General features: G+C 50.2%; 1 protein-coding gene across 1 annotated transcript; it reads left to right on the forward strand.

The window, feature by feature from the left end:
- Positions 1 to 2,306: 2,306 nt before the first annotated feature.
- Positions 2,307 to 17,493, forward strand: SLC22A14 (solute carrier family 22 member 14). Its single transcript, XM_029244418.1, has 11 exons — positions 2,307 to 2,919; positions 3,635 to 3,738; positions 3,957 to 4,116; positions 5,021 to 5,181; positions 11,165 to 11,285; positions 11,556 to 11,653; positions 11,905 to 12,119; positions 13,762 to 13,782; positions 14,136 to 14,268; positions 14,881 to 15,084; positions 16,902 to 17,493. The coding sequence occupies exons 1-11, from the start codon at positions 2,404 to 2,406 to the stop codon at positions 17,068 to 17,070; spliced, it is 1,902 nt and encodes a 633-aa protein (XP_029100251.1). The 5' UTR covers positions 2,307 to 2,403; the 3' UTR covers positions 17,071 to 17,493.
- Positions 17,494 to 24,336: the final 6,843 nt, after the last annotated feature.

The raw sequence follows: 24,336 nt of genomic DNA on the forward strand, positions 1-24,336 counted from the left end.
TTTTTTTTTGCCATGCTGTGAGGCTTGTGGGATCTTAGTACCCCAACCAGGGACTGAACCCGGGCCCCTGGCAGTGAAAGCTCAGAGTCCTAACCACTAGGCTGCCAGGGAATTCCCACCAAAACCATTCTTAATTGTTTGAATTTTGTATTATTTTAGGATTTTGCATTTTCATATACATTTTATTTTATTTTATTTGGAGCATCCCCCTCCTTAACTTTTAGAAGTTCCATTAAATCACATCTGTTGCTAACTCAATTTTTGACTATAACTCTCTTCATTTTACTCTAATTGACAGATAATTTTGCTGAGTAAGCAATTCTAGGTTGGCTGTTATTTCCTATCAACATGTTGAAGATACTCTTCACTCTCTTCTGGTTTCCTTGTTGCTTAACAACTTTTGGTTATTTCTTTAAAAAAAGAAAAGAAAAAGAAAATTTTAAAGTCTTAGAGTTAGGGCTTCCCTGGTGGCGCAGTGGTTGAGAGTCTGCCTGCTGATGCAGGGGACACGGGTTCGTGACCCGGTCCGGGAAGATCCCACATGCCGCGGAGCGGCTGGGCCTGTGAGCCATGGCCGCTGAGCCTGCGCGTCCGGAGCCTGTGCTCCGCAACGGGAGAGGCCACAACAGTGAGAGGCCCGCGTACCGCAAAAAAAAAAGTCTTAGAGTTAAACAATGAGTCTTCAACATTATAAAGCTATTTATAACAGTAATTAAAGTAGTGGTAACATTTTACCCTTATGAAAATGTCATAGACTTCAGATCACAACTTGGATCCTCAATGATTCAGGTGTTTTATCTTACAAGTATGGGTTTGGTCAGTTTTAAGATAAAATTCCTCCAAATATGTTGTCCACAACTTTTGTTTCTTAACAGAAGTCTGTAGACACGGCTCATTTGTCCATGATCTATCTTCTCTCTAGATGTTTTTGAAAATCTTTTCTTTGTCACTGGTGTTCTGCAGCTTTGTTACAGTGGGTTTCTCTTTTATTTATCCTGCTTGGGATATACTGTTTCCTGATTCTAAGGATTCATGTTTTTCAAATTTTAGAAAATAGATTGCTCTTATCTCCTTAAATATCACTTCTCTCTTTCTCCCACTGGGCCTGCAACTAGATGAACGTTAAATCTTCTATCTTCTAATTCATCTTTGTGTCGAATCTATTTAACCTTCCCTTTAGTGTGTTTATTTCAACAAGTTGTTATTCAATAGTTTTTGTTTTTAGAAGTTGTGTCTTCCCTCCAAAGGTGTCTGCTTTTTGCCTCTGGTTATAAGTCCATTTCTGTAATTATAACTTCCATCTCTTACTCTCAGAATGACTTAACTTCTTATGGGTTAGATAATATTTGTTTTGAGCCCTTGGCTTGATCTTAATCTGTGAGAGCCTTGCAAGCTTAGTTTGGAGAAATTTTCCTTCAGAGAAGACCTGCATCTGCTTTTGCTGGTAGCCAAGGGGTGCCCCAACCCAGGACCTCTTCAGCCCCGCTTAGTTTCCCCACTTTGCTGCTGTTCCAAGGTAATATCCTTACAGTCAGTGTTGCTACCTCACTCCTCCCCTCCGCCTGCCATTCCAGCTTCGCTCTCTGTTGCTGTCTGTCACCCTACCATTTTGGTGCCCCATGGCACCAGCCCTGTCTTCTCATCTCTGTGATCAAGGCTTGCAGCCACCCACCTTGGCCTCAGTTCATGGCCATTTCAGAGCCAGATTTGTGTGTGTGTGTGTGTTTTGGTTTTTTAATTTATTTATTTATTTTTGGCTGCATTGGGTCTTCGTTGCTGTGCATGGGCTTTATCTAGTTGCAGCGAGCAGGGGCTACTCTTCATTGCGGTGCGTGGGCTTCTCACTGCAGTGGCTTCTCTTGTTGCGGAGCACGGGCTCTAGGCGCACGGGCTTCAGTGGTTGTGGCGCACGGACTTAGCTGTTCCATGGCATGTGGGATCTTCCCAGACCAGGGCTCGAACTCGTGTCGCCTGCATTGGCAGGCGGATTCTTAACCACTTCACCACCAGGGAAGTCCCTGTTTTTTTTTTTTTAAGGAATGGTCCCTGGAGACCTCTCCTACCTTTTGCAAGACTGGTGGTACCTCAGTGTGTGTGTAAACAAAGTTTCCATTGTGGGGAAGTTGCAGGAGAGCTCCTCAGAATTTAGTCATTCATGATAACAGAAGCAGAGTGTTTTCTAAAACATTAAAAAATCTTAAGTGCTCTATACACATCAGGGATGGGTGGGCCAATGGGGGACAAATTAAGAAATTTCAGAAGCAAAGGAGGGAAGTACAGAAAACATCAAGGTTGGGATCCAAACTGTTTCAAGCCAGTTTCTGGCCAGTGCCTCCCACGCTGGTCTATGATATCTGAGAAGTGGTGTCAGTGAAGACTGAGCTGCATCCTCTCTTTGAACAGATGGCAAAGGAAAACAACTTCAAGGTAGAGTTCAAATCCCAGCATCATCTCAGGAGCTTCCACCAACATGGGGCAGCAGAAAGCCCCCGTTCCTGTTCTCTGGACATGCTATTACGCAGATTGAGGGCCATAGAAGCCAAGCAAGATGATAAGTTTGCCACCATCATGGATGCAGTAGGGGAGTTTGGCACATTCCAGTGGAGGCTGGTGGCCCTCACCTTCATTCCCAACATCCTGTCTACCTTCTTCTTGTTTGCTGACATCTTCATGTTCACACCACAGAAGCCCTATTGCAACACCAGCTGGATACTGGCAGTGGGCCCCAACCTGACGGAGTCTGAGCGGCTGAATCTGACCCTGCCCCGAGCACCCAATGGCAGTTTCCTGACTTGCCTCATGTACTTGCCTGTGGACTGGATTCTGGATTCTATCATCCATTTTGGGCTCAACCGCAGAGACTCATGTCAAGATGGGTGGATCTATCCTGAGGTCAAGAAGCGATCACTGATCAATGAGGTATGCCTTGTCCAGAGTTGTCTGTAGCTAACCCAGGACCCCAGAGATTTGCCCTCACCCTCACTGAACAGGTGGGGAAACTGAGGCTCAGGGAGGGGAAGCAATTGGCCCAAGGTCAACCCGCAGAGTCAGGGCCAAGGCAGAAACAGGATTCCTGCTGCCCAGCCCTGGTCTTACAGGTCTTAGCCAGGAAGCTAGAGTAGACTGGGGACTAGGGGCAGATGTCAGGTGGCAGGGTTTGCCACCTGCCCAGGGAATTGCTTCTGTAGTTGTGGCTCTGCCCTCTGAAATCACAGAAATTAGGGAACTGGGGAAAGAAGCATCTTTGATCTGGTACCTCTTATGGAGTTTCTCAGCCTAAGCTGCCACCTGGGCCCTTCACAGCACAGACCTGCCCAGTTTGATTCTCTAGGGTGAGGCCTAGCATCTGTACTTGGAAAAGGGTCTTGGGTGATTCTAGCCTTTGCTCGGTTACCTCTTCACCCAGCCCCCTTCTTGGCCTGTGTCTCTGGTCCCTCTCTCCAGGCCTAACTCCTAGAGTCTGCCAGATGCAGGATGGGATGCAGAGGTAACAGAGCTGAGGCATGCTGCACACAGTTACCTGCCCCTGTCCCAGGCCCCTTCTGCCTAAAGGCCCACCCTGGGTGGAGGCTCAGTCTCAACCTAGAAGGCCCTGGATGGAGGCCTGTGGCCAATCCCTGCATATAACCCCCAGTTTGACTTGGTGTGTGGCAAGGAACCGAACCCGGAAATCATGCAGAACATGTACTTGGCGGGACTCTTGACAGGGTCTTTCCTCTTCGGGTTCATAACTGACAAGTAAGTCTTCCAGAGTTCCCTCTGGTCCCCAGGACACCCCTGCCTCCTCCTTGTGGCCATTCAGAGCTGAAGGGTCTCAATTTAGGGGAGGCAAGGGTAGGGGCCCTCCGGAGGCGAGTGTACGGCTTGGGGCCTGGTCTTGGTGCTGGGAGCGGGCTGGGGCCAGCCACATAGGTCCATGCACTTGGCGCAGTCTCCCCTCCCTTCCACGCGCGCAGGCTGGGCCGCCACCCAAGCATCCTGCTGTCGCTGCTGGGACTGATCATCTTCGGCTTCGGGACAGCCTTTGTCAACAGCTTTCACCAATATCTGTTCTTCCGCTTTGGCGTGTCCCAAGCTGCGGTGGGCTACGCCATCAGCAGCGCGTCTTTAAGTGAGGTGGGGGGGCGGGGGGGGTGGGGCGTGCGTGTACCTACTGGGAGCCCGCAGGACAGGGGGAGTTGTGGCCCAGTCAGGCAGGCTGTGGAGGCCTAGAGATGGCAGAGAATCTGTGCCCACACTGCCCTTGCACTGTCATCCCCCTGGTACCCCACACATCCCCCCTTCATACCCCTTGCTTCCCCCACCTGGGCCAGGTAGCTGCTAAGCCCTCTATATGTGTTGCCTCCTTTCATCCTGGCAACTGTCTGTTCGGTAGGCACTAATCTATTATTCCCTTAGCTCAGGAGGATACTTGAGCCTCAGGAAGTTAACCAACTTACTCAGGGTCACATGGCAGTTCAGTGAAGGAACTGGGATTCCACCCCAGGCCTGTGTGATGCAAAATTCCCAAGTGCCCGTACATTTATTCAGCCTCACAGGAACCTGCTGGGGAACCCTGCTCCCGTTTCTCATTGGGAAATTTTCAGAGCCCAGCCAGAGGGAACTGGGTCCTCCACAAAGGCCGGGGTCTAGGTGGCCAAAGCACTGATACACTAAGAACCAAGACAAGGACAGTGATGTCTCGCCTTGCCTGTGTCAGGCCACATGTGAGGTGCTGTACCCAGGGCCAGAGCTTCTCAGTGACAGGCATGTGGTCAGGGGGAGGTGTTCCAAGGGAACAGCCAAGTTGATGACAGACTGGAGGCTATGTCTGTGGTTTGGAGCCCAGGCAAGTGTGCCCTAGGGGCGCAGAGGCACTATGCCTGGCTTTGAAGTGCTGTCTCTGGACCCGGATCCTGAGCAGGCAGAAGAAACCCAGTCCCTGAGCAGGGCTGGGGCATCTCAGAAGGCTGGGGGCAGGGGCAGCCCTGGGTACCCTGAGCTTATTATGATTTTGTCCTCTTGGCCTCTGCACACTGAGTGGCTAGTGGGCATGCACCAGGCCCACGCCATCATACTGGGACACTGCTTTTTCGCTATGGGGATCATGTTCCTGACAGGACTTGCCTATAGCCTTCCCCACTGGCGGCTGCTGTTTCTGGTGAGTGGGGCACCTGTGTTCCCCTTCATCTCTTATATCTGGTGAGCAAATGAATACAGGGCATGCACAGGGGTGGGTCTGTTGGGCTGGAGGTTGAGGGGTGTGGAGGGTCCTTGAAGGGCTGGAGTGGGTGGGATTTTCCCTGGGAGAAAGTGTATGGGGAGCCAAGGGCAGAGCCTCTGGAGCCCCAGCATTAACCCCATCAGAGGATATCCTCAAAGAGATGTCAGAGAGGTGGTCAGAAAACCAGAAGGAAAGGTGTTGAAAGGCAAGAGTTCGAGGACAAGGGAATGGTCAGGGTTGAAGGCAAGAAAGGTGAGGCTGGAGAAGGGTCTGTTGGCCTTAGTGACCTTGACGTGGCTTCCGCAGAGCAGCAGGAGGTTGAGGAGTGAGGAGGAACTGAAAAAATATATCCATCCAGGAGGTGACACTTTCCCAGTGTTGGGCTGAGGCAGGCAGGGGGAAAGTGAGGACGTCTGTGGGCAGCTAAGGCAGAGTCAGGGAAGGGTCTCTGATGTTTTTAATTGTAGGGGAGTCACAGACCTGAAAGACTGAAGCTACGAAGGGACAACTGATGGAGCAAAACTTGGAGGAGTAATGAGGAGGGACTGGGCACAAGAGCAAGATGGCACTGCTTACTATGGGCAGGTGGCAAAAGGAGAGGAACGGGGCTTCCCTGGTGGCGCAGTGGTTGAGAGTCCGCCTGCCGATGCAGGGGACATGGGTTTGTGCCCCGGCCCGGGAAGATCCCCCATGCCGCAGAGCGGCTGGGCCCGTGAGCCATGGCCGCTGGGCCTGCGCGTCCGGAGCCTGTGCTCCGCAACGGGAGAGGCCACAACAGTGAGAGGCCCGCATACCGCAAAAAAAAAAAGGAGAGGAACGGAAGAGAAGGCAGATAGGGAGGTGAGAGGGAGCAAGCTGAAATCACCTTGTTAAGGGTTAGGCAGCTCTGGGTGAAGAAATGATCATACTGAACCTTGACATGATCACATGTTATCTTGACAAGATGGGCGTGAGTCTCATGTCCCAGAGGCTGGAGGGAGGGGTGAGGGAAGAGGCTTCAGAGGGTCAGAATAACTTGCCCAAGGTCACACAGCTAAAAAGTGGGAGACCTGGGATTTGACTCAGCCTGTCTGGCTCCAAAGCCCCTGCATTTTAACCACTGCACCGTACACAATATGGATTGTAAGAATTGAGGTTACCAGTTAAAAGTGAGAGCACATAGGTGGCTTGGAGACCTTCCAAATTGTGCAGAAGCTGGAGACCAGCTTTAACAGTCGTTGAGATACCCCTAATGAGTGTGAGGACCTGGACCCAGTTGATGCCAGGTAGCATGGCATGTAGCTGGGAAAGAGGGTTGCATGACTTGATCTATTTTTTTTTTGGTGTTGGGGGGGAGGTATAGTTGTTTTACAATGTTGTGTTAGTTTCTACTGTACAGCAAAGTGAAGTACTATTTTATACATATTTGTGTATCTATGTCAGTCCCAATCTCCCAATTCATCCCACCACCACCCCCTCATGACTTGATCTTAAAACATTTTTTAAAATGTAATTAATGCAATTGATGCATATGGTTAAAAATTAAGTAGTATCAAAAGGTTTGTGATGGAAAACAAGTCAACAATTGCAGCTCCCCTCAGCCCTCAGATCCTTTCCCAGAAGCCATCACACTGATCTCCCTTAGGGCTTTCTTCCAGCCGATGTCTACATAGTTCTACATTCTATGAGTAGACAGCTTATTGAATGGGGCACAATTTTTCTTCAACCACTACCTGTAGACATGTCCTGTCAGCTGTCCCTCACCTGACACTTGACAATATCTTGGGCAGGTTGTGTCTCTTTCCTATCATTCTTGGTTGTAAGAAAAAGTCTCATTTTGATCATTAAGCTTCACTGGCAGTCATTAAAAAATCCAGTCATGTCCCCATTTAAAACTTGGTCTTATGTCCAGTTCACACCTTCTCCCTGGTGGCTAGGTAGCTCAACCTAGTCTGTTCTGACCTTTGCTTTCCTCCTCTGTCTCCCTGCTCTGATATTCCAGGTTCCCAGCATCAGAGAAAAACGACAAAAGATGTGTCATCAATGGTCAGTGTCCTCCGTAGGGCAGATGTTCAAACGCGCCAGGAACCCATCTGTGGGTCTTCAGAGTGTTGGCATTTCCAAATGCTCCAGGCACTGTCTTTGTGACTTCCTCCAGCTCCTGTCCCTAGCAGTTCACCCCATAGCCTCTTTCTGCAGAGGTCTTCTCGCCCTAGCACACGGGGTGCCTTCAAGACATCAGGGTCCACTTGGCTAAAAACTCATTGGCCCCCACCCCGCAGGCTGCCACTGTGGGCTTCTCACACCAACCTCCTGCCTGACCATACCCAGAGGGAGAAGGGACCCCAGTCTCTGGGTTTGTGTAAGTCCTCCAAATTCAGGAGACACACAAGGACTCTACCAGAAACTCTTCTGTCTAGAGTACAGGTACCATGGCAAGCCCACAAGTTTCAGCAAGCTCCAGCCAGAGAATGGAAGGACAGACTCCCTTTCTCTAAGGCAGTGCCCTTCACCAGGCTTAGTGCCTTCTCACTTCCATGAACAGGAAATTTCCAGCCTTTCTCGGTGGCTAAGGGAGGTGGCTGCTGGGCTGTTTTATATTATTATTATTTCTTTAATAAGTCCTCTCCTGAATGTGGTAACACCTCTCTTTAGAAGGTGAGGTTATCAGCCATTCTTACTAGCTTTGGGACTTAGCTGAAATTCCAGGCAAAAAAGTTCCATGTTACATTCGATTATACCACTCTTCCTTTTCTCTGATTTCATTTTTTTCGTGATAGCATTTGGATTTTTTAAAATTTTATTTTATTTATTTATTTTTTGGCTGTGTTGGGTCTTCGTTGCTGCGCACGCGGGCTTTCTCTAGTTGCGGCAAGCAGGGGCTACTCTTCATTGCAGTGCGCGGGCTTCTCATTGCGGTGGCTTCTCTTGTTGCAGAGCACGGGCTGTATGCGCACAGGCTTCAGTAGTTGTGGCACGTGGGCTCAGTAGTTGTGGCTCTCAGGCTCCAGAGCGCAGGCTCAGTAGTTGTGGTGCACAGGCTTAGCTGCTCCGCAGCATGTGGGATCTTCCTGGACCAGGGCTCGAACCCATGTGCCCTGCATTGGCAGGCGGATTCTTAACCACTGAGCTACCAGGGAAGCCCTGGAATTTGTTTTATGAAAATAAAACTGCGAAACATTCTCAAACGGTTTTTTTGGCCGCGCCATGCATGGCATGTGGGCTCTTAATTTCCCAAGCAGGGATCACACCCGTGGCCCCTGCATTGGAAGTGCAGTGTCTTAACCACTGGACTGCCAGGGAAGTCCTCAAGTGGTTTTGAGGATACAAGTTAGAGTTTCCTTTTTTCTCACCTGTCCCCTACATTATCTGTGTCCTCTGGGGTCCATTTTTTTTAACTTATTTTGGGCCCTTTTTAATTGGAGAGGTTTTCTTTACTATTTGGTGACCTTGGATCATCCTTTTTTTTTTTTGTGGTACGTGGGCCTGTCACTGTTGTGGCCTCTCCCGTTGCGGAGCACAGGCTCCGGACACGCAGGCTCAGCGGCCATGGCTCACGGGCCCACCTGCTCCGCGGCATGTGGGATCTTCCCAGACCGGGGCACGAACCCGTGTCCCCTGCATCGGCAGGCGGACTCTCAACCACTGCGCCACCAGGGAAGCCCCCATCCTTTCTTATTTAAGAGTAAGTCACTAAGAAGCTAATGGGGAAAACTGCGCAGGAGCTCATTGACTGGTAATCCTTTAGGGCAATAGATTGCAAATTGATTGGAGCATCAGAATCACCTGGGGACTTGTTAAAACATTGAGGATAGGGCCCTGCTCCCAGAGTTTCTGGCTCAGTAGGACTGGGATGGGGCCTGAAGACCTGCATTTCCAGCAAGTTCCCAGATGATGCTGATGTGGTTGATCCACTGATCACTGTAAGGCCAACTGGCCCGAGGCAGGGGAACACAATCAGATTCACAGGTTACATCAGACCGAAACTCTCCAGACCACCCAGTTCCAGAAACTGACCTGGAGACTTTCCGGACCACCCAGTTCCAGGAACTGACCTGGGGACTTTGCACCCGGCCCAGCCTTCCCACCTTTCGAGGGGCGGGACTAACGGTCCCCCAGGATACCCGAAAAGACCACCAAATAAGGAATACCCTGCGCCCTCCCAGATTCACCACACCCCTTTCCCTTCTTCCGCTATAAAATCTTGCCCAACCCTCGCCCGGGTGCGACTTCTCTGGCCCCTTTCTCTGGGACCAGTGAACCTTACCCGGGAGCGCTCCCTAATAAAGCTCACTTGAAGCTTTCCTCTGTTTCGCGGTGCCGTTTGTTAAGATCCGACCTTACAATCACACTTTGAGAACCACTACTACTGGATGCTCAAATGTCAGGTACCTTTTCCCTGAGGGATCCCAAAGCCAGTGAGTTGCCCGGCTCAGGCTGCTCTGCTCCCCAGTGGAGCTGGAGGCTGGTACCCTTTTTATCATCATGGGACTTCTGCTCAGTTCCCCTATTTACCCTCAGCCTTGTCCCTGCTATTGATGCCTCTCTTCTTCCTCAGCCTTGATGCCAAAAACTCGCCCTCTGTGCACCAGTGCCAAATTGAATTTCAGAGACAGAGTTTTGTTTGTTTGGTTTTGTTTTCTGGCTGTGTTTGGGTCTTCACTGCTGCATGCAGGCTTTCTCTAGTTGCAGCGAGCGGGGGCTGCTCTTTGTTGCGGTGCGCGGGCTTCTCATTGCGGTGGCTTCTCTTACGGCAGAGCACGGGCTCTAGGGCGGGCCTCAGTAGTTGCAGCACGCGGACTCAGTAGTTGTGGCACGCAGGCCCTAGAGAGCGTGGGCTTCAGTAGCTGCGGCGCACAGGCTCTAGAGCGCAGGCTCAGTAGTTGTGGTGCACAGGCTTAGTTGATCCGCGGCATGTGGGATCTTCCTGGACCAGGGCTCGAACCTGTGTCCCCTGCATTGGCAGGCAGATTCTTAACCACTGTGCCACCAGGGAAGACCCTTGGTGACTTTCTTGAGGACAGTTTTGCAGCCTTAGAGTGGAGAAGGATAACAGGGTGACTGGTTGCTGGCCCCTGGGTCTGGGGGGAATAGGAGCAGGGGCAGGTAGAGGGGTTGACGTTGTCTCTATAGAGTCCTGGGTGTGTGTGTACAGTGACCAGCCACAGAGTCCAGGCTGAGGCGGGAGGAGGGACAGTTGCAAGAACACAGCAGGGGCTGATGGCATAGTTTGTCAAGAGTGCCTTGTCGGGTTCATACTAGCTCTGACTCTGTGACCTTGGGCAAGCCCTCACTCCCAGAGACTGAAAATAAAATGGGAATAATCATACTAGGTCAGGGCTTGGGGGGGGGGGGATTAACAAACTGATACGATAAGGGCACTTAAGAAGTGCTTTAAATGTTAATCTGTATGGATTCTTCAACCTGGTAGGAAGAACCAGGGGCCTAGGGTTATTTTGAGGTCAAAGGCAATGGGAGATTTGGCGGGGAGATGGGCCAGAGTGGAGACCTCCATTCACCGAGGCAGGGGCTGGGCCCTGGGGTCAAACCTGGGATCCTTCCCCTATACTCTCCAGGCTATTAGGAGATGGAGAGGAAACAGGAGAATTTCCCAACTATAAGAACGAGGCTCTAATAGCAGGTGTAGACGGGGAGGACAGTATGCCTGGCAGGTGGGGACAACCCCCAAGATAGAAAACAGCTCTTAGAGGTAGCCCCGAGGAAAGGAAGCTGTAGTGCAGAGGCAGCCAGTGGGCAGGGTGTCACTGAGCAGCAGTGGGTACTGTGTATGGCTTGGGCAGGGGACGGGCTGACTGCCGAGGGTGGGCGAGGGAGGCCAAGGTTGATGGCCGCCTTCAGGGCCTCCAACATCTGAGTCACCTCATGCTGGAGCAGGATGGCCACCACTGAGGCTGGGATGGTGCCACCTTGGGTCTGCGGAGCATCTTGGAGTGATGGGTAAGAGAGGGGCGGGCCATGCAGGATTCTCCCAGAGTCCCCACGGTGGCTGATGATGAAAGGGAAGCTGAAAGAGGCCAAGCAGGTGCTGTGCTATGCAGCTGGTGTGAACAAGAAGACCGTTCCTTCAAGTCTGCTGGATAAGGTAAGAAGCTTCAGGCCTAGAGTGGGACCAGGGCAGGGGGCTATGCAAGGGCCTCTTCCCTCCTCATCCTTTCAGGTAGGACCTCGGCCCAAAGGGTATCCCCAGCCCACTGCTTGAGGAGTATGGTGACAGCAAAATCAAGCCCTGCCAGGGGAAAGACAGAGGCCAGGCTGGCCCTGTGGGGGGCAGGGGGGTCTCGTGAGTCCTGTTGGGGGAAGGAGCAAGCTGGGGTCTCGGCCCTGCCTCTGGCTGGTCCTGCTTGTCCTGTAGCTGCAGCTGCCTGGAGAGAAGGTGACTACGGCCTCTATCCTGGACTTCTATAGCAACAGGCACCTCCGCAAGGTGACCTTGGTGATGTGCAGCATGTGGTGAGTACCCAGCAGGGACTGCAAATGGCCTTGCAGGCCAGGGGTACAGGGAGACGATGGGCGTGGGCAGGCTGCAGGGGGAGCATGGCCTGAGGACCCTGGTGCAGCCTGCAGAGCCCAGATCTCTGTGCTCCTTTCTCTCTCCATTGCCACCCTGCTGCGCTCTCCTCTGCCTCTGTCTTTATTCCTGGCCCCGGCTTTCCGTGTGTGTCTTTTTCTCTAAGTGTCTCTCTTCTGGCAGTGAATTCCAGGTTTGCTATCGGTTGCAACTGTTACATGCTGAGCCTCAGGATGAAGGAATTGGGAGTGAACATCCACTTCACACAAGTGATTCCTGGCATGATGGAGGTGCCCGCCCGGCTGTGCTGCATCTTTCTCCTTGAGCAGTTGAAGAGGAAGCGAAGCCTGATTTTGACTTTCTTCCAAGGTGCCCTCATGTGCTTCCTTAGCCTTCTGCTCCCCTCAGGTACAGCTTCCCCTAACCTCCCACTTCACCTCCCTGATGCCACCCCCGGCCTTCCGGCTTCCTCAAACCCCTGCCTCCTGCCTCCTGCCCCTATCCAGCCAACAAAACACCTTGGCAGTTAGCCTCATGCATCCAGACCCCACCTGCCCTACAGAGGCCCCTGCATGTCCTGAGCAGGGGCCATTCTCTAGAGCACTGCCCTCTCGGAGGGGAGGGGGTATCCCAAACAGGGCGCTTGCAGCTCCCAGAGACCTGGGAAGGGAGGACATGCTGTCCAGAGGAATCGTCCTTGTGCAGGAGAGTGGGCAGCCTTCTTCTGCCTGATTCCAACCCCTGTCAATAATTAAATGTGAACAGATGCAGCAAAAGTAGTCCTTCAACTGCTACCGCTGCCCTGTCTCATCTGTAGTCTCACCAGGAAAAGATCACTTGCCCACTGAAGATTGAGTGTAACATTGGGCCAAACTCTCAGGAACAATTCTTGCATGGAGGCCACTCCTTCCCAGGGCGGGCACAGTGCCCTGCACCCTGTCAACTCAGAACTAGAGAAGGAAATGGGAGGGTGGGCTGGCAATATTTTCAGAATTTCAAAGAACCTTAAGACAATGCATATGCCCCAGGTCACAAGGCTAGAAGAGTGTGGCGGGGCTGAGGATGTGGACATTAAGATGTCAGTGTTGGGGGCTTCCCTGGTGGCGCAGTGGTTGAGAGTCCGCCTTCCGATGCAGGGGACACGGGTTCGTGCCCCGGTCCGGGAAGATCCCACATGCCGCGGAGTGGCTGGGCCCGTGAGCCATGGCCGCTGAGCCTGCGCGTCCGGAGCCTGTGCTCCGCAACGGGAGAGGCCACAACAGTGAGAGGCCCGCGTACCGCAAAAAAAAAAAGATGTCAGTGTTGGGAATATCCTGCCGGCCCAGTGGTTAGGACTTCGAGCTTCCATTGCAGGGGGCCCCGGGGGCCCCAGGTTCAGTCCCCGGTCAGGGAGCTAATCCTAATCCCGCAAGCCACGTGGCATGGCCAAGAAAAAAAGATGTCAGTGTTCATTCACCTGATCAGAATTGCTGACCGCAAGAGCCCCCTCAGCCACTGGGGCCGGGATGGCGGAGCCTGGATGCGGGGTCCACCTCAAGGGGCTCCCTCACTTTCCCTGGGGTCTGGAATTTTGTGTGTCTTGACCTGGACTCTTCCTCTCCCAGATGTTGACAGTGTTGACAGGCTAAAACAAGATGGGGGAAACAAAGCCATTGTTCACTTTCTATTGTCTGGTGTTTTTTTAAAAAAGTGGGTCTATAATGAGTCAAGCAGAAATGTCTGAAACTCTCACATGTGTGAGAGAAACTAGGAGGAAAATCCCCAATATATAAAATTAGATCTCCGGTTTCATCCCAGAGCCAAGTAAAGCCAGACCCAAAGTGGGGAGTGGGGAGGCCTGGGGCAGGGTCCAGCAGAGGCTGATAGGGAAGGAGCTGAAACTCCTGGCTCCAGGTCAGTGAGCAGGGGGTCCAGCTCCCAGCTTCCCCAGGCCTGAGGAAGGGTATTTCCCAGGCTCTTTTCTTCCTCCTCCAATGTACGTGTCTGGAGTTGGGCATCCCGGAACGTCTAGCTGTTCGGGCCCCAGGGACCAGGCTTGCAGAGAATGAAGGGGAAGTGGGGAGAGCCCTGAGCAGGGAGCCCGGCACACAAGGCGCAGGCCTGGGGCTGAGTGGATGCTTCAGGAAGAGCTGGCCGTGGGGTGGGTGAAGCTGGGTGAACATGTGGAATACAGGGAGGCAGAGGTGCAACAGCTGAGTCCACACAGTAGATGGTGGCCTGAGAGGCCACATAGGTCCCACTCCACTGACCGACTCTCCCGCTGCAGATGTATTAATTCGCGGCCTGGCTGGGCCTCTAGCAGACTGACCCTCCTGTGAGTCTGCTGGCCAGCTAACCAGGTGGTCTGGGTGGACCTTCAGATGCCTTCTAAGAGGGATTGAGGGAGGGCCGGTGGGCAGGCCCCCCAACCTGCCCCGAGGGAAGGATGGCCACATTGTCTGGCCACAGAGTTGAAATCCCTCTTGGTCTTGATAATCGTGCTTGGAGAGTTCAGCCTGGCCGCCACGGTCACCGTGTTCTACATCTACACTTCTGAGCTCCTCCCCACTGTCCTCAGGTAGGGGGCCTGGTAGGTGATGGCCGTGGGGGCATGGGGAGTGTGGGGCAATAGCAAGATGAATAACAGCAGCTGAGACTGGGCAATCAGCTGGTGAGAGGCACCCTGCTAAGCAATTTACATGGGTTATTCCATCTAACCCTCACCAAAAAAAATCCCCCTAACACCATCATTAACCCTGTTTCAGACAGGACATCAGAGAGATAAGGGCACTGGCTCAAGGTCAAACACAGCAGGTGACAGAAGTGGGATTTGGACCTAGGCAGTCAGACTCCAGTTCCTGACTTGCACTGACTGCCTGAAATGTGACTGGGCCGCTCTGAGGTTCAGGCCCTTCTCCACGGGGGCCCTTGGTGATGGCTACAGTATCCTCCTCCCCACCCTCCCCTGCATACCCACGCTATGGTGTGTGGTCTTACTTTTCCCACTCCTGGACCCATGAAGAAACTACTACCTACCTTGCAACAGTAAAGAACTAAATTCTCCAAGGTTGCACAGTGAGTTGGGACAGGGTGGAGATGAGGGTGTGGGGTTTTCCCTAAAACCTTTTTCCACCCTACCCAGTCTCTGGGCCCAAGAAGCCCCCAAGTGAACTTTCACCTCCCCTTCCAGGGCGACAGGTCTGGGGCTACTGTCTCTGGTCTGGGCGGCTGGAGGTATCTTGTCCTTGATAGTCGTCAACCAGAACATCGCCATCCTACCCGTCTTTCTCTGCTGCATCTCAGCCTTCGTGGCTTTGTTCTTCTGTGTAAAGCTGCCAGAAACGCAAGATCAGCCCATCCCTGACAGCCTGAAGCACCTTCCCCCAGAGAGAAGGTAGGTGTGTGAGGCTCCTGGGCTCTGGTCAGAACAGGGCCTCGTTCTCAAGCACTGTCCATCCCTGCCCCTTTGCCAGAAGGGCCTATGATACAAGGGCTACTCTATGTCCACAGCAGACTCCCTAGCTCTACTGGATGCTGCCACGTACCTCTGTCCAGCTCAGCCTCTGCCGGCTCCCATCCTGCCTGGCTCTCCTGACCTAGCCTGGGCCACGTCTTCTTCTTTCCTCATCCCCTGGTGCCTGTCTGGACTGGGGTGACGCCCTTCGAAATACTCAGGGCTCCCTCTCCTCCCAGGGCACAGGGGACTGGCTTGGAACCAGCTCTCTGAGTACCTCTCCATTCATTTCTGAACTCCCAGGTGCTCACAAAGGACCCAGTCTTGATTTACGACTCTGGCCTCTTGGCCCCAGTAGCCCAGGACCCCATGTGGGAAATGATGCGCTCCACCCAACTGCTTCATGGGCACTTCTGGTCTCTGGTCTCCTAGTGCCACTGGAGAAGGCTTGTTATGATTGGTAGCACCATCCCTTCTGGGATTTGGGCCAGCAAAGCCCAGAACTCTCTTCCTGGACCTGAGCAACAGGGAGGGGCAGAGGCTGCTTCATGTCCTACAGTGCCCTCTGCTAATAGCACAGGGGCCTTTGGCCTTCCTCAGTCCTCCTCCCCACCACCCCCTCCTCCTTGCCTCCTTTTTCAAACTCTCATTGATACCACCTGTGCTAGGCATTGTACCAGGGCTGGTAAGAAGTCCCCAGGCTTAAGCAAGCCGCAGTTTATAGGGAGACAGATACGCAAACAGTTATCACCAATGGACTCTGACAGAGGGATGTACAGGACGTATAGGGACCCCAGGAGGGAGGAACTTTAGTTTGGGGAGTTGGGGCAGGTTTCCCAGAGAAAGTGATATTTGAGTAGGGCTTTGAAGGATGAATAGGCGTTTGCCCCATTGTAGAGAGGGGGAGTGCCATGCAGCAGAGTGACAACATAGTAGGTAAGAACACAGGCTCTGGAGCCAAAGGGTCTGGATTTCTACCTCTGCTAACACTTCCTAGCATGTGCACAGGGAAGTTACCTAATACTTCTGAGACTCAGTTTCTACATTTGCAAAATGGGATGATAGCATAATAATAATAGTAATAATAATAGCTAACCTGTATGGAGCATTTACCATGTGTCAGGTCCTGTTCTAGATACACGCCTTTTCACATTTCATCCTAACAACCACCACCTACGATAGTGACAGGTAGGTCCTGTCACTATCCCTCATTTTACAGGTGAGGAAACTGAGGCACAGAGAGGTAAAGACATGGAGCTGAGCCTTCCTATCTCATAGGGATTTGGGAAGGTTACACCCATTTAAAGTGGTTGGAGGAATTTCCTGGCGGTTCAGTGGTTAGGACTTTGCACTCTCAATGCAGAGGGCCTGGGACTCGATCCCTGGTCAGGGAACTAAAATCCCACAAGCCACATGGTGCGGCCAAAAATAACTAACTAATTAATTAATTAAAAAATAATAAAGTGGTTGGCACAGTGGCTCGAGGCAAGTGCTCAGTAAATGCTCGTGATGAAGATGGTGGACAGCGTCCCAAATATGCAGAAGAGTGAAGGGTCTGACTAGTGTTGGGAGATGGAACAGGTCTGCTCCTGGAGGTGAGGGTCCCTCCCGGGCTCATGGCGAAGCTTGGCTGGGGACCTGCCAAGGCGTGGGAAAGACCCACCTCTCAGGAGTGCAGAGCCAGGCCTGGCCGGTGCTGCTTTTCTCAGCTCCCAAAAAGATGCAGCTCATGAGTTTTTCTCCAATGGTTTCTTCAGGACCTTGAGCGAGGACATGTCGAGCGAGGACATGTTATGTGACGATGTGACAGAGGAAGTGGCCAAGAACACCATTTTCAACGCCACGATGACAAATGTGGACCAAGACAGTCTCTCCAACCTGTCTTTGCAATCTGGAGAAGAGGAAATAGACAAACAGGAGGACTGAGGGCCAGGCCCGCAGATGATCTCGGGTTGGAGTTGAGTGGCCGGATCTGGGGCTGTGGATCTCAGACCATGATTTCCGGTCCCAGTCCAGCTTGGTGGGGGCAGGGTCAGTCCTGCCCCGAGGCCAGCCCTGGAGATCCAAAAATGGCCCCTTCTCGGGGAGCTAGGGTGTGATTCATTCCAATAAAGGTACCATGTTGGACTTGAGATGACTAGGTCAAAATTGGCTGTGTCTGGAGGACCCAGAGGCCCAAGCCAGGAGGAGAGTAGTTCAGACAGGCTTTTCAGAGTCCTTAATGTCTTAGCTGACCTCTGAGGACGAGGAGTTGTCTGATTGGGGAGTGTGGGTGGGCCGTGTCTGTGAGGGCTGGGAGTGGGCAAGGGCGCCACTCGCTTCCACGCTGCCCACATCTTTTTAGCCCAGGCGTCCGCTAGTGTGGGCGGTCTTCCCGCTCAGGTGCAGGCTGAGGACAGGTTCCACAGCCCCACTGTGTGTGTGTTCACCTGCCAAGGCAGGGGTGGAATGTAAAGGAATAATGAGAAATTCTCCCTTTTGTGCCATGGCACAAGGGCTTTCTCACTCCCTCTGCTGCTCCCAGATAAGCACGGCCTTGGGGGGTGTCTCCCCTGATGATTCCATCCTGGCTGACCTCTGACCTCCACCACCCTGAGAATAAGCCCTCAAGCCCCAGCTCACAGTCCTGACTGCCATGAGGGTGAGTCTGCATTCCCAGCCAGCATGGGGGTCCCCCCCGAGGCAGGGCCCAGGACTCCTCATCCACTGGTCAGACCTGGAAATCTTTGGGTCAGGCCCTGGGCTCCACCTCCTATCTCCCTGAGAGGAGAGTCCCTGAGGGTAGGGGCGGGCTCTTCTCTCCCTGCTCAGTTTATTTGGAAGATCATTATTAGCTTGCAGGGAGGTGCTAACCGCTGGAGCTTCTGCGGGGAGGAGAGAAAAGAATGTCCGCCTTCATGGAGCCTGGGGTCTCCCGGGCAGAATTGGAGAGCAGGGCAGCAGGGCACAGCTTCTGGTACCCTGACCCAAGCACACTGCTTTGGGCGCGTGCTCCCAAGCTTCAGGACAGCAACAAGCTGGTGCCAGGCCTTCCTCTTAAAATATCATTTTCTTTTTTTTTAAATTGAAGTACAGTTGGTTAACAATGTTATGCTAATTTCTGCTGTACAGCAAAGTGACTCAGTTATACACATTCTTTATTTTTTTCTGTTTTTTTTTTGGCCACGCTGCATGGCATGCAGGATCCTAGTTCCCCCAATCAGGGATCAAACCTGGGCCCCCTGCAGGGAAGCACAGCGTCTTAACTACTGGACCGCCAGGGAAGTCCTTACATTCTTTTTTTTTTTTTATGTTCTTTTCCATTATGGTTTATCCCAGGGGATTGGATATAGTTCCCTGTGCTATATAGTAGGACCTTGTTTATCCATTCTAAATGTATTAAAATATCATTTTCTGATTTCTCTGTTCTTTACCCAGTTTCCCAGGATTGCCTTCAAATAGGGGTTTGAAGGGCCCAGATAAAGAGGTCTCAAAAAGTTTCTGCTCACAGGACGACAGGATAATTTAAAGGCTTCCCTTGCTCTTTCTGTGGGAGGCCTGTCTATGAGCTCTGATGGCCAACATATTAGCTATGTTTAAACACCTCATCTCACATTGCTTTGCTGGAAGGATTCAGCCAGTACTGCAGGGAACAGTAGGAGGAGATGGGTCAGGACAGAAAACTGATGGGACAGCATGGCCACAAGAGGTGACTGTCGGTAAGACCTAGTACACCCCTACTCGACTTAGATATTCCTTAGGTGGCCAGGATTTATCAGTCAGTTCCAGATAGGACCTAGTTTGCTTATCTGATCAATGGCTAATATTACCTAGAGTTTGGCATTGTATACTTTAACAGACCATAGGCTAGCCACTAGCCAGATACAGCTGTTGAGGGCTTGAAATGTGGGTAGTCGGAGTTGAGATGTGTTGTGAGTGTAAAAAACACACTGGAGGGCTTCCCTGGTGGCGCAGTGGTTGAGAGTCCGCCTGCCGCTGCAGGGGACACGGGTTAGTGCCCCGGTCTGGGAAGATCCCACATGCCGCGGAGTGGCTGGGCCCGTGAGCCATGGCCGCTGAGCCTGCGCGTCCGGAGCCTGTGCTCCGCAATGGGAGAGGCCACAACAGTGAGAGGCCCGCGTACCACAAAAAAAAACCCCAAAAAACAAAAAAAAACCACACTGGATTTCAAAGACTTAGTACAAAAACCAAACCAAACCCCAAAAATATGTCACCAGTATTTTTTATATTATGTGTAAAAATGATAACATTTTGGATATATTGAGTTAATATTAAAATTAATTGTACCTATTTTTTAAAACTTTTTTTAACGTGACTGGCAGAAAACGTAAAACTACACACGTGACTTCCATTTCCATAAATCTATTGGACCCTTGGATTCCCTGTTTTGTGAAGTACTTGGTCAAGTTTCTTGGCCATTTTTTTTTTCTGGCCATGCCACACGGCATGTGGGATCCTAGTTCCCCGACCAGGGATCGAACCTGTGCCCCCTGCGCCCTCTGCATTGGAAGTGCAGAGTCTTAACCACTGGACTGCCAAGGAAGTCCCTCTTGGCCATTTTTGCTTCTTTCTTTCTTTCTTTTCTATATTTATTTATTTATTTAGGCTGCGCTGGGACTTAGTTTCGGCATGCAGGATCTTTGTTGTGGCATGTGGGATCTTTTATTTTCCTTTTTTAATTTATTTACTTATTATATATTTCTTTTTGGCTGCGTTGGGTCTTTGTTGCTGCGCGCAGTCTTTCTCTAGTTGCGGTGAGCGGGGGCTACTCTTCGTTGCGGTGCATGGGGGCTACTCTTCGTTGCGGTGTGTGGGCTTCTCTTGTTGCAGAGCACGGGCTCTAGGCGCTCGGGCTTCAGTAGTTGTGACTCACGGGCTCTAGACCACAGGCTCAGTAGTTGTGGCGCACAGGCTTAGTTGCTCCGTGGCATGTGGGATCTTCCCGGACCAAGGCTCGAACCCGTGTCCCCTTCATTGACAGGTGGATTCTTAACCACTGCCCCACCAGGGAAGTCCCGGGATCTTTTTTTCTTTGTTTTTAGTCGTGGCATGTGGGCTTCTTAGTTGCGGCATGCATGCCGGCCCCTTGCATTCGGAGCGCAGAGTCTTACCCACTGGACCACCAGAGAAGTCCCTCTTGGCCATCTTTGTCTGGGGTTGTCTGCTCTTGTTCTTACAGACTTGCAGGAGTACTTTATAGGTTCTTGACGAGTCTTTTGTCAGTTATATTGTTGCAAATAGCTTCTACCTCTTTGATTTGCCATTTCACTCTATCTAAAACTTTTTTTATGGTTTCATATTTTTAAAAATATGGATGCCTAATTTTTCCACGATTCCTTGTTGGAAAGATGGTCTTTTCCCCACTGTTCTCAGTGCCATCATAAATCAAGTGATTGTGTATGTGGATTTGATCCTGGGTTCTCTTTTTTTTTTTTTTTTTTTTTGCAATACGCGGGCCTCTCACTGTTGCGGCCTCTCCCGTTGCAGAGCACAGGCTCCGGACACGCAGGCTCAGCGGCCATGGCTCACAGGCCCAGCCGCTCCGCGGCATGTGGGATCTTCCCGGACCGGGGCACGAACCTGTGTCCCCTGCATCAGCAGGTGGACTCTCAACCACTGCACCACCAGGGAAGTCCTGGGTTTTTTTTGTTTCATTGGCCTGTTTGTCTTCTTGTGACAATGATCTTGGGTACTGTGGTGCATTGAAGTCTTGATGTCCAAAGGAGCAAGTTCTCCCACATTGTTTTTCTTTAAGAGGGTCTTGGGGGACCTCCCTGGCGGTCCAGTGGTTAAGACTTTGGGCTTCCAATGCAGGGGGCGTGGGTTCGATCCCTGGTCGGAAAACTAAGATCCCACATGCCACACAGCACAGCCAAAAAAAAAAGGTCTTGGCTTCTCTTGGCCCTTTGCATTTCCATATAAATCTTAGAGTCTGGTCATTAAGTTCCACAACAAAAATGAAAAACACCTGTTGGGGTTCTCACTGGGATTATGGTGAATCCATAGAACAATTTACAATGTTGAGTCTTCCCATCCAAGAACATGCTAGATCTTCTCTCCACTTATTTAGGTCTTCCTTCAAGTCCTTTGGTAAAGTTTTAGTTTATAGTGTTATGGTTTTCTCCATAGGGGGTCTTGTATTCTTTCTTTACTCCTGGGTACCTGATATTTTTTAAGCTATTTTAAAAGCTATCTTTTGGTTTTGTTTTTTAATTTCATTTTCCATTAGCTGCTGGTGTATAAAAATGCAATTGACCTTTGTATATTGATTTTATATCCACAGCCTTGTTAAATAGATTATCTCTTCGTTTCCAATGTTTATGTCTTATATTTCTTTTTCTTGCCTTGCTGGACTAGTTAGTTCCTCCAGTACATTGTGGTAAAGAAGTAGTATGAACTGGCATCCTTGTCTAACTCCTCATTTTAGAGAAAGCAAACATTTCAACATTAAGTGTGATGTTTGTTGTAGATAGCCTTAATCAGATTAAGGAAGTTCCTTACTATTTCTATTTTTCTAAGAGGTTTTTTTTTTCTCCTTTGGATCTTAGTTGTGCTTAGTTGTGCACGAGCTTCAGCAGTTGTGGCACGTGGGCTCAGTAGTTGTGGCACGTGGGCTCCAGAGCACAAGCACAGTAGCTGTGGCACACAGGCTTAGTTGCTCCACGGCATGTGGGATCTTCCCAGACCAGGGCTTGAACCCATGTCCCCTGCATTGGCAGGCGGATTCTTAACCACTGCGTCACCAGGGAAGCCCCTTCTGTGACATTTTAAAATTCATACTTTCAAGGGGTCAGGATGTTTCTGGTTTACAATTCTCTGAGCAAGATGGTCCATGGCTCAGGGGCCTGTGAGTTCATCTTGCCCTGGAGAAACAACGTGATTTCATACATTAATGATGATGTCTACAACAGCAGTTTTAGTACATGGATGATGATATCATGTTATCAACAACAGCAGTTTTGGTCATCAGATGCCTCTGGTTGATTAGGGTTCAATTAGCACAGGATAAAGGTCAGAGGAGACAAGAAAGGGGCTGAGGTCAGAGAGGACAAGAAAAGGAATAAAGTTTTGGATAGAGAGAGATTAATCATAAACCTGGCAAGGGAACTTGGTTTTAGGGCGCTCAGCTTCACTACAATGTGAATGATTCTCGAAAAAAGTATGTTGAGTAAAATAAACCAGTCACGAGAGGGCACCTGTTGTATAATTCCATTTAATTTAAATGTCCAGAATAGGCAAAGCCATAGAGACAGAAAGCAGATGAGTGGTCGCCAGGGTTTGGGGAGAATGGGAAAGAGTGAACAATGGGATTTCTTTGGGGGGTCATGAAAATGTCCTAAAGTTGGCCGTGACAATGGTTAAACAATTCTGTGAATACACTCAAAACCATTGATCGCGTGCTGTATTCTGAATTGGTTAATTGTGTGGTATGTGACTTATATATCAATAAGGATGCTAGTTTTGTATTGTTTTGTTTTGTTTTTGTGGTACGCGGGCCTCTCACTGCCGTGGCCTCTCCCGTTGCGGAGCACAGGCTCCGGATGCGCAGGCTTAGCGGCCATGGCTCACGGGCGCAGCCGCTCTGCGGCATGTGGGATCTTGCTGGACCGGGGCACGAACCTGTGTCCCCTGCACCGTCAGGTGGACTCTCAACCACTGCGCCACCAGGGAAGCCCAGGATGTTAGTTTTTAAAAAGAGAGATTAGCAGAAGGCAGAGCGGTGAAGGAGCAGAGATAAGGTGCTCTCCTGCACTGCGAGGGTAGAAGGGCACATCATGCAGCTTTTCTGGTGTGGAGTTTGGCAAGATGTGCAAATATTTAGACCCTGTATACCTGTTGACTCAGGAATCCTCCAAGATTTACCCAAAGGAGAAGATAATTATCCAAATATGAAAATATGTATGTACAAGGATGTTCATTGCAGCTTTGTTACATTAAAAATACAAAATTTTTGAAAACAAACTTTAAGTCATTATAAGAGGCACTACTGTTCAGATTAAATAATTAATGCAATTTATGATAAAGCTCTATATTTACTGACATGAAAAGCTGTCCGTGACATAATGTTTAGGGAAGTAAGCAGTTTATGGAACTTCAGTGGTTATGTAAAATTCAGGCATTTCTTTATACATAGAGGGAAGTACATCAAAATGCTGAGTAATTTCTATAGCCCCTGAATTAATGGGGTATATTAGTTTCCTAGGGCTGCTGAAAAAAGTACCACCAACTGGGTGGTTTAAAATGGAAATTTACTTTTTCACAGTTCTCTAGGCTACAATCCAAAAGTCAAGATTACTGTAGGGTCAATAGTCCCTCCAGAGAGTCTAGGGAAGAATCCTTTCATGCCTCTTCTAGCTTCTGGTAGTTGCCCTGAGTCCTTGGGTGTGTATCTGTATATATGACTAAATTTCTCTTTTCCTATAGGGATACCAGTCATTGGATTAGGGCCCACCCAGTACGAAATCATTTAAATTTGATTACATCTGCAAAGACCTTATTTCCAAATAAGGTCACATTCACAGGTACTGGGACTTAACTTGAACATTCTGGAGACACACAGTTCTACCCACTGCATGGGGTTAGTTCATTTCTTTTCACTCTTTAATGAAAGCGTTCAAGAATATGCATTTATCTCTGAGTATGTGTGTCCCAAAAGTTCTGATAGGGATGTTTTCATTTTCCTGCTTTCTAAATAGCGTGTTGTATTTTGACTCTTTGAATGAGTTAAAAGTCCTAAGCAGCTTGAGATCCATCCCATTATTGCTATTATGTTTGCTTGTTTTCTTTTTCCTTATTCTTTTAGTCTAAAAGTTAAAAGGTCAACAATACAGAGTGAATTAAAATGCAAAAGTCACCCCCTAACCACCAGTTTCTAAATCCCACTCCAACAGATAATTGTTAATAACTGGGAGTATATTTTCCAGACCCTCCTTTCACATATACAGAACTACAGGATTTAGTTATCTGCTTTAAACACTCATGGAGTAGAGGAAATTCAGACCCCAAGGGATGAATGCAGTAAAACCAGAAAATTGCAAGATATCCACACCAACATTTAATTTTCCTAAATCAAATTTGCTTCTGAAGTGAGTACAAACACAGAAACAGCAGGCCTATGCATACTTTGGTGAAAATAAGAACTTTTCTCCTCAGAGCTCTTTAGAATCTGCTGAAACATCAAAGTTTTCTCCA

Source organism: Monodon monoceros, unplaced genomic scaffold (genome assembly GCF_005190385.1).
Source record: "Monodon monoceros isolate NGI ecotype Baffin Bay Population unplaced genomic scaffold, NGI_Narwhal_1 Super_Scaffold_3, whole genome shotgun sequence".
Classification (NCBI taxonomy): domain Eukaryota; kingdom Metazoa; phylum Chordata; class Mammalia; order Artiodactyla; family Monodontidae; genus Monodon; species Monodon monoceros.